This window comes from Chenopodium quinoa, unplaced genomic scaffold (assembly GCF_001683475.1).
Source record: "Chenopodium quinoa cultivar QQ74 unplaced genomic scaffold, ASM168347v1, whole genome shotgun sequence".
Classification (NCBI taxonomy): domain Eukaryota; kingdom Viridiplantae; phylum Streptophyta; class Magnoliopsida; order Caryophyllales; family Amaranthaceae; genus Chenopodium; species Chenopodium quinoa.
In genome coordinates, this window is record NW_018742393.1 from 2,464,186 (window position 1) to 2,479,128 (window position 14,943).

Here is a 14,943-nt window from a genome sequence, read left to right on the forward strand (position 1 = left end):
TTAGTAGTAGGGTTAATGACATAATGATGCAAATTATCCGGCCCAATGGCCATTTGGCCCAGAAAATATGGACAATTTATATCTTCATTGTAATCGAATTCCTGGTTCAACCACAGTAACTTCTTTTGGCGCACAAATCCTTAATTTTTATTTTCCACCACCATTTCAACCAACACCTTCCCTTCCAAAAATGCTCCGACAAAACCGCCATTAGAACCACCATTAAATCCGCCATTTAAACCACCATGTCAACCTCCAAAACCCTAACCCTAAATTCCTCCGAACTCTTCCTTCAATCGCAAAATCCTCTTCCATCATCTCTTCCACCATTTCCCGCCAATTTCCCACCCTCAAAACTCATCCCCAAAACCCGCTTCATCGTCGATGGTTTCCGAAACTCCGGCGAATTTTCTCTCTCCTACTTTCTCTCACACTTTCACTCCGATCACTACACCGGACTCACTTCAACTTGGTCTCGCGGCATCGTCTTTTGCTCGGAAACCACAGCTCGTCTCGTTGTTAAAGTTCTCGGTGTTTCGGCGTCATTTGTTGTTGGTTTACCGATTGACGATACCGTGGTTATCGATGATTGTGAGGTAACCCTAATTGATGCTAATCATTGTCCTGGTGCTGTTCAATTTTTGTTTAAGGTTCCTGTTAATGGTGGGAAATTTGAGCGTTATGTTCATACGGGTGATTTTAGGTTTTGTGATGATACGAAATTGATGCCTAAATTGAGTGAATTTGTTGGTTGTGATGCTGTTTTTCTCGATACGACGTATTGTGACCCTAAATTTTTGTTTCCTTTGCAAGAGGAATCGATTGATTATGTAGTTAGTGTGATAGATAGGATTAGGAGTGAGAATAGGGATGATGGGAAGAATGTTTTGTTTCTTGTTGCAACTTATGTTATTGGAAAAGAGAGGATTTTGTTGGAAATTTCGCGTAGGTGTGGTTGTAAGATACATGTAGATAGTAGGAAAATGGGGATTTTGCGCGCTTTAGGTTATGAGGATGAAGGGGTGTTTACGGAGGATGAGTCGGCTAGTGATGTTCATGTTGTTGGGTGGAATGTGTTGGGTGAGACTTGGCCGTATTTTCGGCCTAATTTTGTGAAGATGAGTGAAATTATGGTTGAGAAGGATTATAAGAAGGTTGTGGGATTTGTTCCTACTGGGTGGACTTATGAAGTGAAGAGAAATAAGTTTGCAGTTAGGACGAAAGATTCGTTTGAGATTCATCTGGTGCCTTACAGTGAGCATTCGAACTACAATGAGCTTAGAGAATATGTGAGGTTTTTGAAGCCAAAGCGTGTACTTCCTACTGTTGGCTCTGATGTTGAGAATGTGGACAGTAAACATGCTATTAAAATGCAAAAGCATTTTGCAGGATTGGTGGATGAGATGGCTAATAAACATGAATTTTTGATGGGTTTTTACCGTGCACCTCAGGGAAAAGCGAAGGTCAAGGTAGATGATCCATTGACCGAGTTGGACAAAGGTGTAGAACATTTCAAAGAGGAGTTTGACGTGTCCACATTGGATTACGAACATAAAATTGACTCTGGTTCCGTGTGTCCCGTAGATCCTATGGATGATCCTGGTTCACAAATTGTAGCCTCTTTGAGTGATAAGGAAAAGGAGGAGATCATGCAAGAGCTTCGGGATTGTTTGCCTACATGGGTTTCTGTAGATCAGATGCTAGAACTTATCAAAACATATGGAAGAAATATTGTTGATGCAGTTTCTCATTTTTATGAACATGAAACAGAATTTTATGAGCAGATTGTCAAACTTTTCCCTTCATCATTGTCAAACTTAGAAAGTCAATCCACAACATTTCATAATCCTTGCTCTGTTGATAACAGTTTGCAGACACTGGTGAAGTCACCTAATCAAAAGGCCAAGTTTCTTCCATTGAAGCAGTCAGTTGCAAGCAGTGTTTCTCCTGGAAAAAGAAAGAAAAATTCTGAAAATAAGAAGAGTAAGAAAGGGAAAATTAACTCAAATCTTGAATCTGGTGGCATAAAACAATCTACAATAACCAAGTTTTTTAGTAAAAATACCAGTGTTTGTCAGGGAAGCATTGCTGGTCCCCTGTCTGGGACAAGTACTGAAGACACGAATTTATCTTCTGAACATTCAGCTGTATGTTATAAGGAAGAGCTGGCACAATTTATTCAGATCATTGATGGTAGTGAATCAATGAAAAACTTTGCTGCTGAGCTGTTACAAAAGGCTGAAGGAAATGTTGGCTTGGCACTAGACATGTATTACAATAATTCTGAAGCTCACCTTGGTGGTAATCAGAAAAGTATAGATGTTAATAGCAAATTGCTACCTTGTGAAGTTCCGGATGAGAGCCTCTCTTGCCAAGGGAAAGAAAGGTCTGAAACTGGCAACAAGATCTATCAATCGGCACAAGATTCATTGGTTGACAATATTGCTGTTAACTATGTATCACTGCCACCAGAGAAGTATTCTCCAATAGAACATGGTTGGCCTTAATTTCACTTATTTTTTTAATTCTTGCAGTCTGGTTTGCTTCTGTTTCTTTTCCTGGGCTGTGTGTGCTAAATTCATGTGCACTTCGTGTAGCTTGCTGGAAGCAAGGTCAGCCTGCTCCATATTTACACTTGGCACGGACTTTTGATATTGTTGAAGGTGAAAAGGGAAAAATTAAAGCTACCTCTATGCTTTCCAATATGTTTAGAAGGTTTTGTGCTATGTTGTGTATCAGTTATATATAGTTCTTTTTCTTCCATCGGGTATCTTGTCTTTTGAAATAGATAGTTTGCAAGTTCAAAGTTTTCATTTATTTGTATGCAGTTTGCTGGTTTTGTCTCCAGAGGATGTCCTACCTGCTATTTATCTCTGCACAAATAAGATTGCGGCTGACCATGAGAATATGGTTGGTGAACTACTTGCTTTATATAAATTGCTTTATATCTGTAAATGATATTTCTTTGTAATACTACATACAGAGTGATATTCTCAATTTCTTTCTAGTAACAATTTGCTTAGCCTTTCAAAAAAAATTTGTATGACTTAATAAATGACTTAATTAGAGAAGGTATTCCTGTAAATGAAAACAACCACCACCACCAATCAGTTTGGATCTTTGAAGCAGGGTCTGGAGTGGTCTAGGTTTATTTGATATATGCTCTTAGTTTCTTACCCCTAAAAAAAAATACAGTTTTTAGAGAGGGCTTAAATAATACGGAGTAGATTAATTATGATTGTTTGCAAGAGTTCCTTTAAATAATAAAGAGAGAATGTTTATGAAATAATTCTTTTGAAACAGAATAATGTCTTTTACTTATAGAAGAAGGGAGAATCTGGGAATGACTAAAGTGAGAAGCGAAAATGGAAACTAAGTGATTTAAACTGGTAGTAGTTGAAGACTTGAAGGTCTATAAAACAAAATAAACTGCTCTGGACATTTTTTCGTCAATTGTTTGATGAGTAGTTCTGAGTATTTGAAGATTTCTGCAAAACAAATAATGATATTATGCTTGAGAAGGTGAGGCTTTCCAATCTTTTAAAACCTGCCATCTATTGGCTTTAATTGGAAATTATGTTTATGATAAGTTGATAACTATGTAGGTTGCTGATTGAAATGCTTTCATTTCGTGTCTGAAACAACTCTGCCATGTGATTTGGATGGTGTTGGTCTTTTGGATTTGGGCAAAAGGAAACAAGCTGTTATGATTTAAATGCCTCAGATTTTGTTTCTTTAATGTAAATGTAGGAATTAAACATCGGCGGGAGTTTGGTTGCATCTGCTCTTGAAGAGGCATGTGGAACCAATAGAGCTAAGATTAGAGAAAGGTACAACAATCTTGGTGATCTTGGTATGTGCTACTCAATAATCTGTCTTATTATGATTAATCTTTGTGCATAATAATTATGTGCACGGTATAGTGATATTATATTTTAATAGGTGATGTTGCACAGGAATGTCGGCAATCACAATCACTACTTCTTCCTCCTTCACCCCTTTTGATACGAGAAGTATATTCTGTACTTCAGAAAATTAGGTAAGATTGATATCTGGTTCATTTACATCTTTAGCTCAAGGTATGATGTTAGTATGTGCCTATATATGGTCAGCATACAGACAGGCAGTGGAAGCATGGGTAGGAGAAAAGGCCTTATTGTAGGTATGATGCGATCTTGCAGAGAGAAGGAAATGAAGTTTCTTGTCAGAACCTTGGTGAGTTATGAAAGAAACTCTCTTTACATACGCTTATATGGAGAAGCTGACAGCTTCTAGTCTTTCTGTATTCTTTTTTGAGATTTGACAGCGGGCTTGACCACCTGATCATTTAGATTTGACAGCGGGCTTGACCACCTGATCATTTTTCAACTCCTGATTAGCTTGGTGTTAATGATTATTTGTCTTGGACTTTCTCATCTCTTACCAGCTTCCCTTTTGGGCATCTTATGCAATGCAATATTAGATTGCTTGCTTTTTCGGTAAATCTAAAAGGGTGGTGTAAGAGGTGGGACTGGGTAAAGTCAAATGCTGTTATAATTTATAAACAAATCTGAATCAGCTTAAAGATATGTTAAAACATGTTTTCATTGGGTCATCTTCTCCGTATTGGTTGAGAAGATTCTCATGATTATATAATCAGTCAGCAGTTTGAAGATGATTCTTACATATTTATGCTATATCTACAACTGAATAGAATAGTAGTATATGATTATGATAACATAGCTTATTGTTTAAACATCAATTGAGCCAGCATAGGCCCCCAGGTCAATATATATTTTGCAGCAGATGAAATAGTCTGGTTAAATATTTTGAAAATATTCTGCTTTCAGGTTAGGAACTTAAGAATTGGAGCCATGATGAGAACAGTTCTTCCTGCATTGGCTCAAGCAGTTGCTTTGAACTGTTATGATGGTGCAGGAAAAAATCAAAAAGAATTGCTTCAGGTCAGACACCTATCTCAATATTGACTGTTGATATTAGAAGTTAGTTGTATGAGTTATTGGGATGCGGCACAATAAATGCCAGTAGTAAACAATGGGAATGATCCCTCATCAGTGTTGACTTGATATTAGAAGTGAAATTGTCAATTCAGGTAAGATGTTTTCATTCTTATTTCGGAGATTTGTCATTGCTTGCAGGGCCTTTCTGCTGCTGTTGTTGAAGCTTATAATATTCTTCCAGACTTGGTAAGTTGTGCAGAGGGCTCATTCTCTGTTTTCTCATATCTCTTTTCCTTTTTTTTTTTTTTTTTTTTTCTATTGAACAATTTGCTTAATTTGTGAACATATATGGTAAATGTTCAATCTTTTGATAATAAGTTTGTGTTGCTACATTAGATGAGTGTGCATGTGGTTATTGTTTAGTTCAGCTATTCTTAGTGACATCCAATTTCTTACTTGACTTTTGTCATAGTTTAAAACATTTAGGTGTTGTCATATACTTTCTGATAAGACTTGCATCTTTTTTATGAAGAATATATTGGTGCCTTCTCTTATGAGCAAAGGCATAAAGTTTTCGGCTACTGCGCTAGCTATGGTACCAGGCATTCCTATCAGGCCCATGCTTGCTAAGTAAGTTCCATTCTTTAATACATCTTTTATATTATGCTTCTCCGCGTTATATTTGTAATTTATTGGCATTTTGCTTTATTCTATGACAGAATAACTAATGGGGTTGCACAAGCACTGAAGCTATTCCAGAATAGAGCTTTCACGTGTGAGTACAAGTAAGTTCATTTTATTTGGTTTTTTCATTAGCCATTGCTTTGTGTCTCCCATGTCATATCTGAATTCATAGATTATTTGATGCTTATGTTCTCTTGTATGCTCTATAATATTATACTTATATGGTTTTTGAGACAAATATGGTACTCATATTAAATGCTCCAGGTGGAAGTGTGAAATGCTGTCTCAGGCTCTTTGTGAGCCATGGATTTTCTTTGACCTATCTCAATCTGAGACTTTTTGTGAACTCGAGTAATTACTTGTGATGTACCATGAGAGTTTAGAATAAGAAGAAAATAGAACTCCTGGAGGTTATTTTGAATGCTTTCTGAATGTTTCTGCATTTATAAAGGTATGATGGTCAACGTGCCCAAATACACAAACTTGATAATGGTTCTGTGCGCATCTTTTCAAGAAAGGGGGATGAGACGACCTCAAAATTCCCAGATTTGGTGCACATTATTCAGGATTTATGTAAACCTTCTGCAGAGTCTTTTATTATAGATGCGGAGGTATTCCCTGGCCCCTTGCTTATAAGGTCAACATTTCTTTTGTCTTCTGTTTGAGTAAAGATTATTTTTTGTCCCAGGTGGTTGGAATTGATCGCAAGAATGGAAACAAGTTTATATCCTTTCAAGAACTATCTGCGAGAGAGAGAGGCAGTAAAGCTTCTTCGGTTTCATTGGATAGAATAAAGGTTCATCAATTTATTACTCCGTATTATAATGTTTTTGCCATCTATTTCTTGAAAGCTATTGTATTTGGAGGTTGGTGGGTTCTTTACATGCATTTCTTAAGGATCTTTTTTTGAACCAGTAACTTAGTTTGTTGACACATTCATCCTTCACTTAGTGCAAGTGATATCTTGCCATTCATCCTTCACTTTGTCCTACGTAGTATTTCATATGGACCTGCCAGATCCTTCCATCTTGATGCAAGTGATCTATTAAGGCGAACTTTTGGATGACACGTGTCATCTTCTTATTAAAAATTTTCCCGCCGAAATGGTTTTTTTTTTTTTTTTTTTTTTTTTTTGCCAAATATTAACTTCTATATATATTTGACATCAAATTTCTTCCATATATGTTCTACCAATATATATTTTCATATCTTTCTTACCATTTTTATTGGGTATTAAAGTAGAAATTTTCTATAAGACTTTAAATTATTCTTTTTTGTCTAATTATATGCATATTTTGTACTTTATATTTTATTTTCAAGAATGACCCATCAACAATTTTCGATGAAAAGTAAAATAAATGAAGCTGTAAGAATCTATATTTTTATTAACATTGCACCTCATTTTGTAAACATGATACAAATATGTAATCCTAAATAATAAATCAAATTATATATTTATACATAACAATGTTTTTTTTGTTTAATATTATAGGAATATTAGATAAAAATACCCATTGACTATAATCATAACAATAGTACTAATAAAACAAAAATTAAATTCTCCACCATTCACTAAAAATGAAACAAATTATTAATTAAATTATTACCCATGTGCCTATCAAAGTGTGGGACTAAAAATGTATTGCACGGGTATTGACCTTGATTTTATTGTTATAATATATTGTATATAATGAAGTTAGTTTTATTATGTAAAGTAATGTAATTCATTTTTAAAATTAATTATTGTAGTAATAACTAAACGTTGTAATTCGTAATAAGATTTTGTAAAAACCGTGCATTTGCACGGGACTTATACTAGTTACTGTATATAGCTGTTCCTTGGATACTCCAATGATTTGAATATATGATCATGTATATTGTTGTTTTTTGTCCAACTCTCTGCTGACTTTTTGAAAACTAAAAGTTTGTTAGATGCTCAGTGCCACCCTTAGTCAAAAATGTTTACTGATGACATTTTTTGGTTGAATTTTGATTGTTAGTCTTTTATAAAGGTTTTTGTTATTGGGGAGTTTTCATACTAATATACTTCGCATTAGGTTAGCGAATTTCAGATTGATGGGGATTTTGATGATGTCCCAGACCTCAAAAACATTTTAAAGCTACTCCAAATCCCTCCCCCTTTTGGTCATTTTATGATTTTTATTCACCCTAAATTGCGGAATTGCAGGTTGACATCTGTGTCCATGTGTTCGATGTCATGCTCGTCAATGGAGAGAAGTAATCATCTAGACTTTTCTGCCTAGAGTTTATGTATTTTCATTTCTGCCTTTCGTTTCTATGTTTTCTGTTATATTTTGTGTGGTCTTTTCCAGTTTCATTCCTTCTTTTTCTAATACTCTTTCTGTGTTGGGGGAGTTATTGTTATAGCCTCAATATTCAAGCAGTAAATGTAACACGAATTATGGAAAGGATGGAAGCTTGTTAATTAGATAATGACAAACGGTCTCAACAATAGCTTTAGGCTATCAATCTCTCTTGTGACTTGAGGCTACAACTCTTACAATTTCCTCACAAATTTCTGAATGAATCCTACTGCCAACTTACTACTTGCTTATATACTCAAGCTACCAATTACAAAAGTTAACCTAACATTAATTAAGTTTGTCATCTACTGCTGCTTTAGAGAGAATCAGTTTGCAGGACTTGTTGCCCTTCCTCTTAGTGGAGTCTTAATTACTTTTGTCATGTAGCATGGAATTGCCCTCTGTTACTTTTGGCTGCTGACCCTTGTCTCCCCTCTTTCTGTGATTCTGCCTTGCATACCCCAACAAAGGTGGTTGCTTGGTGTTGGCAGCCCGGTCCATTACAGTTATTGACCTCAATATTAAGTTATAGGTTTTTTTTTTTTTTTTTTTTTTTTTTCCTTTTATAATTGATGATTAATTTTGTCTGTTCTCTTTAGATAATCTTGAATCTATTTTTTTTTGGCTCCAAAGTATTTTCGTGTTAGATTTATGCAATTTTGTGCTGACAGAAAATAAATTATGTGATCCAGGCTGTTGCCTTGCTCACTCAGGGAGAGACGGCAGTGTATGCATTTTTCTATCCTTCGATCATTCATTTTTCTGTGCCAATGAGAAAATAAATATTATGCTGATGGCAAAAGTGTGTGATTTAATATTGATCTGAAATTCGAAATATGCATAGGCATGAACGGTCTTTTTAGAGGGAATAAGCCTGGTTATTTGGAATATGCAAAGGAATTAACTGTAAGTGCATCATTTGTTGATTGAATTATTGATCGAGTTTGACCTTTTTATGGCCATTCTTAAAAACAGCCCCTTGTTCCCCAGGTGGAAGCAGATGAAGCTCATCCAGACTGTGAAGCCACTCTGATGAAGATTAATGCTTTCCTTGAAGATGCATTCCAGTCTTCTTGTGAAGGAATTATGGTTAAATCACTAGATGTTGATGCTGGCTACTTTGCTTCAAAGCGTGCAGATACATGGTTGAAGGTGCTTTCTGGGTTATTTCACTGTTCATTATGTTGAATGTTAATAAAAAAATCGGTATTGAGCCTGTAAGTCTTAACAATAATTACTTTCCTCAGGTAAAGCGAGATTATATGGATGGTGTGGGGGACTCCCTTGATTTAGTACCCATTGGTGCTTGGCATGGCAATGGGAGAAAGGCAGGATGGTAATTCTACTTTGCATCGAAAACATCTCATGATACCCCTTTCTTGTCAACTTTTCCTTGGCATTTAAGTTCATGATAGCAGTGTGATACACTTCCAAGTGCTGCTTATATCACTTTATCAATATGAATTGGCTATTTGATTTATATATATATATATATATATATATATATATATATATATATATATATATATATATATATATATATATATATTTTTATCATTTTTTTAATCAATCTTTGCAGGTATAGTCCATTTCTTATGGCTTGTTACAATCCTGATACAGAGGAATTTGAAAGTGTATGCCGTGTTATGTCAGGATTTACGGATGCTTTCTACAAAGAGGTAATTTGTTCTGGGTTGTTCTGCTGAAGTCTTGTCAAGATGTTTTTACTAGTAAACTTTTTAAAATTTTCCCCTTCTGTTTTGGCCTTTGGGGAAAGAGGGGGTTGAGGGAAATTTGTTAAAATGTATGGAGTAATTGAAGATGGTGCAGACTTACAGACTATGAAGTGAAAGGTGCACACTACTTTATTTAGAAGTTATCGTTCAGAATGTCCCCTTTCTGAATGGCAGGTAGTTAGTGACTGCTTCACATAATGTCGAAGGTCACGAAACTGAGAGAATAGACCTTTTGTATCCCCCACCCTTTCACATATCATTGGTTTTTTTCTTTTTGAAGGTTCTTGTACTCTTGGTGTTAGGTGAGTAATAGAGTACTCCCTCTATCCCTTAATACAAAGCTTCATTTCCTTTTTGGGTAAACCAAATACAATGCCTCTTTCTATTTAAAGGTTATATTTTTTGACATTATTACCCTCTTTTTGATGAGTTGTCATCTTTTTTTCTTTACTTTTCTATACTTTTAACATCAATTTCTAACACTTTCTCTCTCTATCTCTTCAATTATTCCCAACTACTTTCTTTCTCTCTATCTCTCTCTAACCCCACATGCAGATATGTACTTTTAATCATTAGTTTTAAGGAATTTACAACTTTCTTTTTTTCCGCGCAAAACTAAAAGAGGCTTTGTATTAAAGGACTAACTAATACCACTAATGAACATTGTAAGTTGAGTTGGGCAGAAATGAAATTGTGACCTTTTCTTTTGATAAACATAGGAGATAGGATGCATAATTCTAAGTCGATTTAATTTAGATACATGACGATGTATCAGCATTAATGATTGATTATATAAGAGTGTCTCTAGACATTGGTCCTAAAGGGAGAACTTTGAGCAGCTAATGGCTATTGTAGAATTCCTCGTTTAGGTTCTGCCATTCCTACCCATCTATCATTGGTCAACTTGGAAATTAGCTCCCGATTTATGAATCTCTTGGTTTGAGAAATCAAAATAAGAGGATCGACGCACTTCCTACTTGATTAGCATTAATCTCCATCCCTGTTAGTTTGGTATTGGATGCATAATCTTTTTTATGTTAAGGTCATCATTGTTGCATGTGGAATGCTTGGTGATAACTAGCTTGCCGGCTGGTTTAAATTTCTTTCCTTTTTTTTTTTTTTTTTTTTTTTTTTTGGGGGGGGGGGGGGGGGGGGGGAGGGGGGGGTTGTTCTCACCTCATGGAATTTTTTTTGATTATTTCTTTCAGTTAAAACTGATACTGTGACTATCAACTCTCTATAGTGCTTTTGGGAACTGGGATGATAATGAATGATGTTGTCTTTCTGATCCTTCCGCTATGGTTTGATTTTTGGCATAAGTAGCTGTACAGTCTTCAATATATGAATCTATTATATTGAAGAATAAATATTTATTTTTTACAATTAATGAACTACAGATGAAAGAGTTTCTCTCTGGAGATAAGATCTTGATCAAGAAGCCCTTGTATTACCGAACAGATGAAGTTCCTGATATGTGGTTTTCAGCTGAATTGGTGTGGGAGATAAGAGGTGCAGACCTCACTGTATCACCTGTTCACAAGGCTGCCGTAGGAATCGTTCATCCTTCACGAGGTATTTCTATGAGGTTTCCAAGATTCATCCGTACCCGTCCGGACAGACAACCAGAAGATTGCAGTACCTCTTCAGAAACTGCCGAAATGTTTCATTCTCAAACTCGGAAAATGGATGTAAGTGGTGTTCATTAGACTTTTCGTCTTTAATGTGTAGTTGTGTACATAAATTTAGTATGTGTCAAGATATTTTCCTTTTGTTAGTTAGTTCAAAGCAATTCCCCTAATTTATTGTACACTAGGATGTACACAAGGTAAGGGTGTCAAAATGACAGGACGGATTGTGTCCTCAGCACGTATTTTTACCTTCTTTTTTGATTGATTTTTCTCAAAGCATGCCTTGCTGTTGCAAAAATCATATTGCCAATCCTTAGCTGAAGTAGGTTATAAGCCTTATGAAGACATGAACAAATTTTTACTAACAAATTTCCAACGAAAGACTATAAGTGTTTGGAATGTATAGTTTGGATGACAAAAACAGTATCCGATATCACAACAGTTTACAGGCTATAACAAATTGCTACAATGCCTACGAGTATAGTCCCTCCAAGTATGAAACAGACTAGGATCAATCTGCATTTTTTCTTCTCCTCTTAGCGCGGTTCTCCTTCTGTTGTCCAGAGCCTGGTACTGTTGAAGAATTCTTCTGCAGTTTAACAAAGCAACGCTTTAAATCTGATAGCACACATATATATATAAAGCTCATTGTAAAACATATGAGACCAATTCACCTTTCTTTTTAACCGGTGCCTTTGTCGTTGCCGCCCTTTGCTTTTCTTCACTGATGTGTCCTAAAATGACAAGTGAAGAAATTCATGAGGATACTATTGCCATGTCTCAAAGCCCAAAGGAAAGGACTATTGAATATTGAACAAAACTGAGCAAATTTGAACTGGACGGAGTTCTTTTTTAGCGGGCAGAGGATTGGTTGGGTTTCCCTTTTTTTCCGGGCAGGGGATTTTTTGAGGGGGGGGTATCTTAGGATTTTCAAACTCTTTCAAATGATTATTTTGTTATTTCCTTATCTTTATATCGTACAATTCCTCAAAACGATTCATCTTAGCCGACCTGAAATCATTTTGGGACTAAAGCATTGATGTTGTTGTAGGGGATGGGGGGAAATGTCGCAAATCTGCCGACAGAGAATTGACAAACCTGTGCCAGGGCAATAATCCTTGCATGTCTTTCAGCATGAGTCTCACAATCATCGTCAGAAATTACTTCTTCTTCCCCGTCACTATTGAGATAACGCCTTAATCTTCCTCCATTCAGTAATTTCTCTGATCTTGAATGTCTCTGAATGAAATAAAGAGTGAGTGTAATAAAGCAATATTTCAGGTAAAAAGCATTATGAATCTTTCAGGTCGAATGTCAAACCTTGGATTTGAGGTGAGTTTTTAAACTCTCTTCATTCAGACAGACAATTTTCGGACAAAGCCTGCACTTAAATACTGATTTGCTTTTCAAAACACATCTTGGAAGATCATCCACAGCTGATTGATCTTCAGTCTGTGTCTCTATTAATTCACCACTCTCTTTGTTACATAAGAGGCTCTCCTTAAGTTGGTCACCGTCTTTCTCAGATCCGCTGTCATCATCATTTGCAAGTAAACCTGCCAATATTCATAATTCCTTAAAAATTTGAATAGTTTCTTTAATATTACTGAACTACTGATTAATGATCAGACAAAACTACCCAGATGATGGATAATAAAAGAGCAGCATTTGTAAAACTTAGCATGGAATGGTATGAGAACAAGAAACCCTGGGCATGGATTGGAGCTACAAAACTTTTTTCTACCTGTCTTATTGTACAATTAATCTTTTTTTTTTTTTTTCTTTTATGGTATGGACTCAAAACCCATAATTTGATTTTTTCAAAGTTTGCTTGTGTATCCATACCTTTTTTAATTCAAGCAAAACAGTTCAAAAATCTCAAGCCTTGTAAGAAATAAACCACTAGACATACAGGGGGAAAACAGGCAATATAATAATTGCTGTTGATATATGAAATAAACCTAGCAATCTTTCACCTATTTTCCCAAAACGAATACTCATAGATATATCTAAATACTGTCTAAGAAGCCATTAGTTAGTAGTCAACCTTTTTCATCCATAGTGAACCCTCCCCGTCATTTCACATATGCTTGGCCTATGTACAAAATTTCTAAACTGGCCATGCAAATTGCAATCATACCCCAAATTACTCCTGATGAAGCCATACAATACTTCTACCCTCATTTTGATCATTTATATTCCTAACCTAGCTATAACACGTAACTAGCGAATCCAATAGAGCCACTCACAAGCAAAATGCCACCTTCTACAAGGCACCCGCGCAGAAATTAAGCACTTCAGTGAAAAGCAAATGGTCAAGATCATCCTAAAAATCCACTATCAAACTCTCACCAATGAAGTTCAGCCTCTCATACTACTTCTATAGCTTATTCTTACCTCAATAGTATTAAACCACACAACAGCAGCCCAACATAATACAAACAATCTTCTTTCTCTTTTCCTTTGTTTTCGATTATTCCGACTACACCAAAAACAATGCCTAATCATCTAAATGATAACTTAAAACTTAGCTAATAAATTTGGCATTTCCCATGTAAAAATGAAAATTAACAGGAAAACCAATTTCCTCACTAATCAATCAACTTAACTCACAACAATCAAGCATATCAGAACTAAATCAAAATCCAAACTTTCTAGCTTCCATTAATATCAATCACATTATCAACCAATCCTATTTACTTAAAATTACAAACAGAAGAACAATGTAAATTACCTTCTCCTGATTCAGCATCAATTTCATTAGCAGAACTATCTTCACTCTCATACCCTGCAAAATTAAAACCGATAAACAAAAACCCATAACAAATTAAAACCAATAAAACCCATTACAAATTAAAACCAATAAACAAAACCCAATTACAAATTAAACAAAATATAACATTCAAAGAAACCCAGAAAGAGAGAGAACCAGAAGAAGAGGAAGAAGGTTGTTGAAGTTTCGAAGGAGAAGGAACATCATCGTCATCATCATCTTCATTGTCGTCATTATCAGCATCATTGTCAACTTCAACGTTGGAATCGGGTTCGTGTTCAAGGTGCGTTGGTTCATCTTCTTCCGATTCATCGGAGCTCCGAACTTCAACCTCGGAATCCGATGAAGAATCCGATGAAGCGTCGTCCTTGTCGTTGTCGCCGCGGTCTGCTCTGTAAAATCTTCTCTTTATCATTTTTTAAAAATTTTAATTATTATTTTTTTTATTTTGTTCTGCAATTGAAGTGCAAAGGAAGAGAGAAAGATGGAGGAGAAAGAGTAGGGTTTATGTGAGATTTTGGGGGAAGAGAAGACAGCTAGCTATTCAGGAATTTTGGGTCGGGTTGTATTGATTCGGGTCACCCGTATGATGCACTTTCCCGGGTCTATAATTGTAAATTAACTCACTTGGTCGAGTTTTTCTTTCGATTTCAAGGGATCTTGTAATTAATTCTTACCACTCACTCAAATACTTTATTATTTGTAAACTTGACAAAACTAAGGTGTTGTTTGGTTGATATGGGAAATGAGTTTTCATGGGAAATAATTTCCCATATAATTTTCTTTGTCCATTTCCTAGGAATTGACATTTGTTTGTTTGGTTGAAGATATGGGAACTTAAATTTCCTAGGAATTGAT

At 35.5% G+C, this 14,943-nt stretch overlaps 2 protein-coding genes across 5 annotated transcripts; one reads left to right on the plus strand and one right to left on the minus strand.

Annotated features, from left to right (window-relative positions):
* The first annotated feature begins 28 nt into the window (after positions 1 to 28).
* On the plus strand, positions 29 to 12,451 carry LOC110703919 (DNA ligase 6-like). 4 transcript variants are annotated; one of them, XM_021881719.1, is made up of 20 exons: positions 37 to 2,496; positions 2,598 to 2,715; positions 2,829 to 2,910; positions 3,751 to 3,853; positions 3,943 to 4,039; positions 4,113 to 4,215; positions 4,830 to 4,943; positions 5,139 to 5,186; positions 5,473 to 5,570; positions 5,660 to 5,725; positions 6,076 to 6,235; positions 6,313 to 6,420; positions 7,813 to 7,862; positions 8,641 to 8,675; positions 8,793 to 8,854; positions 8,939 to 9,100; positions 9,196 to 9,284; positions 9,528 to 9,627; positions 11,082 to 11,372; positions 12,364 to 12,451. In XM_021881719.1, exons 1-20 carry the CDS (start codon positions 246 to 248, stop codon positions 12,403 to 12,405), a joined length of 4,179 nt encoding a protein of 1,392 aa, XP_021737411.1. In that variant the 5' UTR covers positions 37 to 245; the 3' UTR covers positions 12,406 to 12,451. The 4 variants fall into 4 exon arrangements, 3 of the variants coding, with proteins under 3 accessions (XP_021737411.1, XP_021737421.1, XP_021737417.1); XM_021881729.1 differs by lacking the exon at positions 5,139 to 5,186; XM_021881725.1 differs by lacking the exon at positions 12,364 to 12,451 and having other exon boundaries at positions 246 to 2,496; positions 11,082 to 11,565.
* LOC110703937 (RNA polymerase-associated protein LEO1-like) lies at positions 11,654 to 14,893 on the minus strand. The gene is made up of 6 exons (XM_021881740.1): positions 14,242 to 14,893; positions 14,047 to 14,100; positions 12,633 to 12,868; positions 12,411 to 12,551; positions 11,987 to 12,046; positions 11,654 to 11,901 (listed from the first exon to the last, which is right to left on the minus strand). The coding sequence occupies exons 1-6, from the start codon at positions 14,498 to 14,500 to the stop codon at positions 11,824 to 11,826; spliced, it is 828 nt and encodes a 275-aa protein (XP_021737432.1). The 5' UTR covers positions 14,501 to 14,893; the 3' UTR covers positions 11,654 to 11,823.
* Between the last annotated feature and the right edge of the window lie 50 nt (positions 14,894 to 14,943).

Bases quoted from the DNA above. Each gene is read 5' to 3' on its own strand.
- LOC110703919 (XM_021881719.1), top strand. From the start codon at position 246: ATGTCAACCTCCAAAACCCTAACCCTAAATTCCTCCGAACTCTTCCTT. The intron at 2,716-2,828 runs GTTTTGTGCTAT...ATTTGTATGCAG, and splicing joins CTTTCCAATATGTTTAGAAG to TTTGCTGGTTTTGTCTCCAG. The intron at 5,187-5,472 runs GTAAGTTGTGCA...TTTTTTATGAAG, and splicing joins ATAATATTCTTCCAGACTTG to AATATATTGGTGCCTTCTCT.
- LOC110703937 (XM_021881740.1), bottom strand. From the start codon at position 14,500: ATGATAAAGAGAAGATTTTACAGAGCAGACCGCGGCGACAACGACAAG. The intron at 14,101-14,241 runs GTTCTCTCTCTT...TTAATTTTGCAG, and splicing joins ACCTTCTTCCTCTTCTTCTG to GGTATGAGAGTGAAGATAGT. The intron at 12,552-12,632 runs GTTTGACATTCG...TATTTCATTCAG, and splicing joins AAACTCACCTCAAATCCAAG to AGACATTCAAGATCAGAGAA.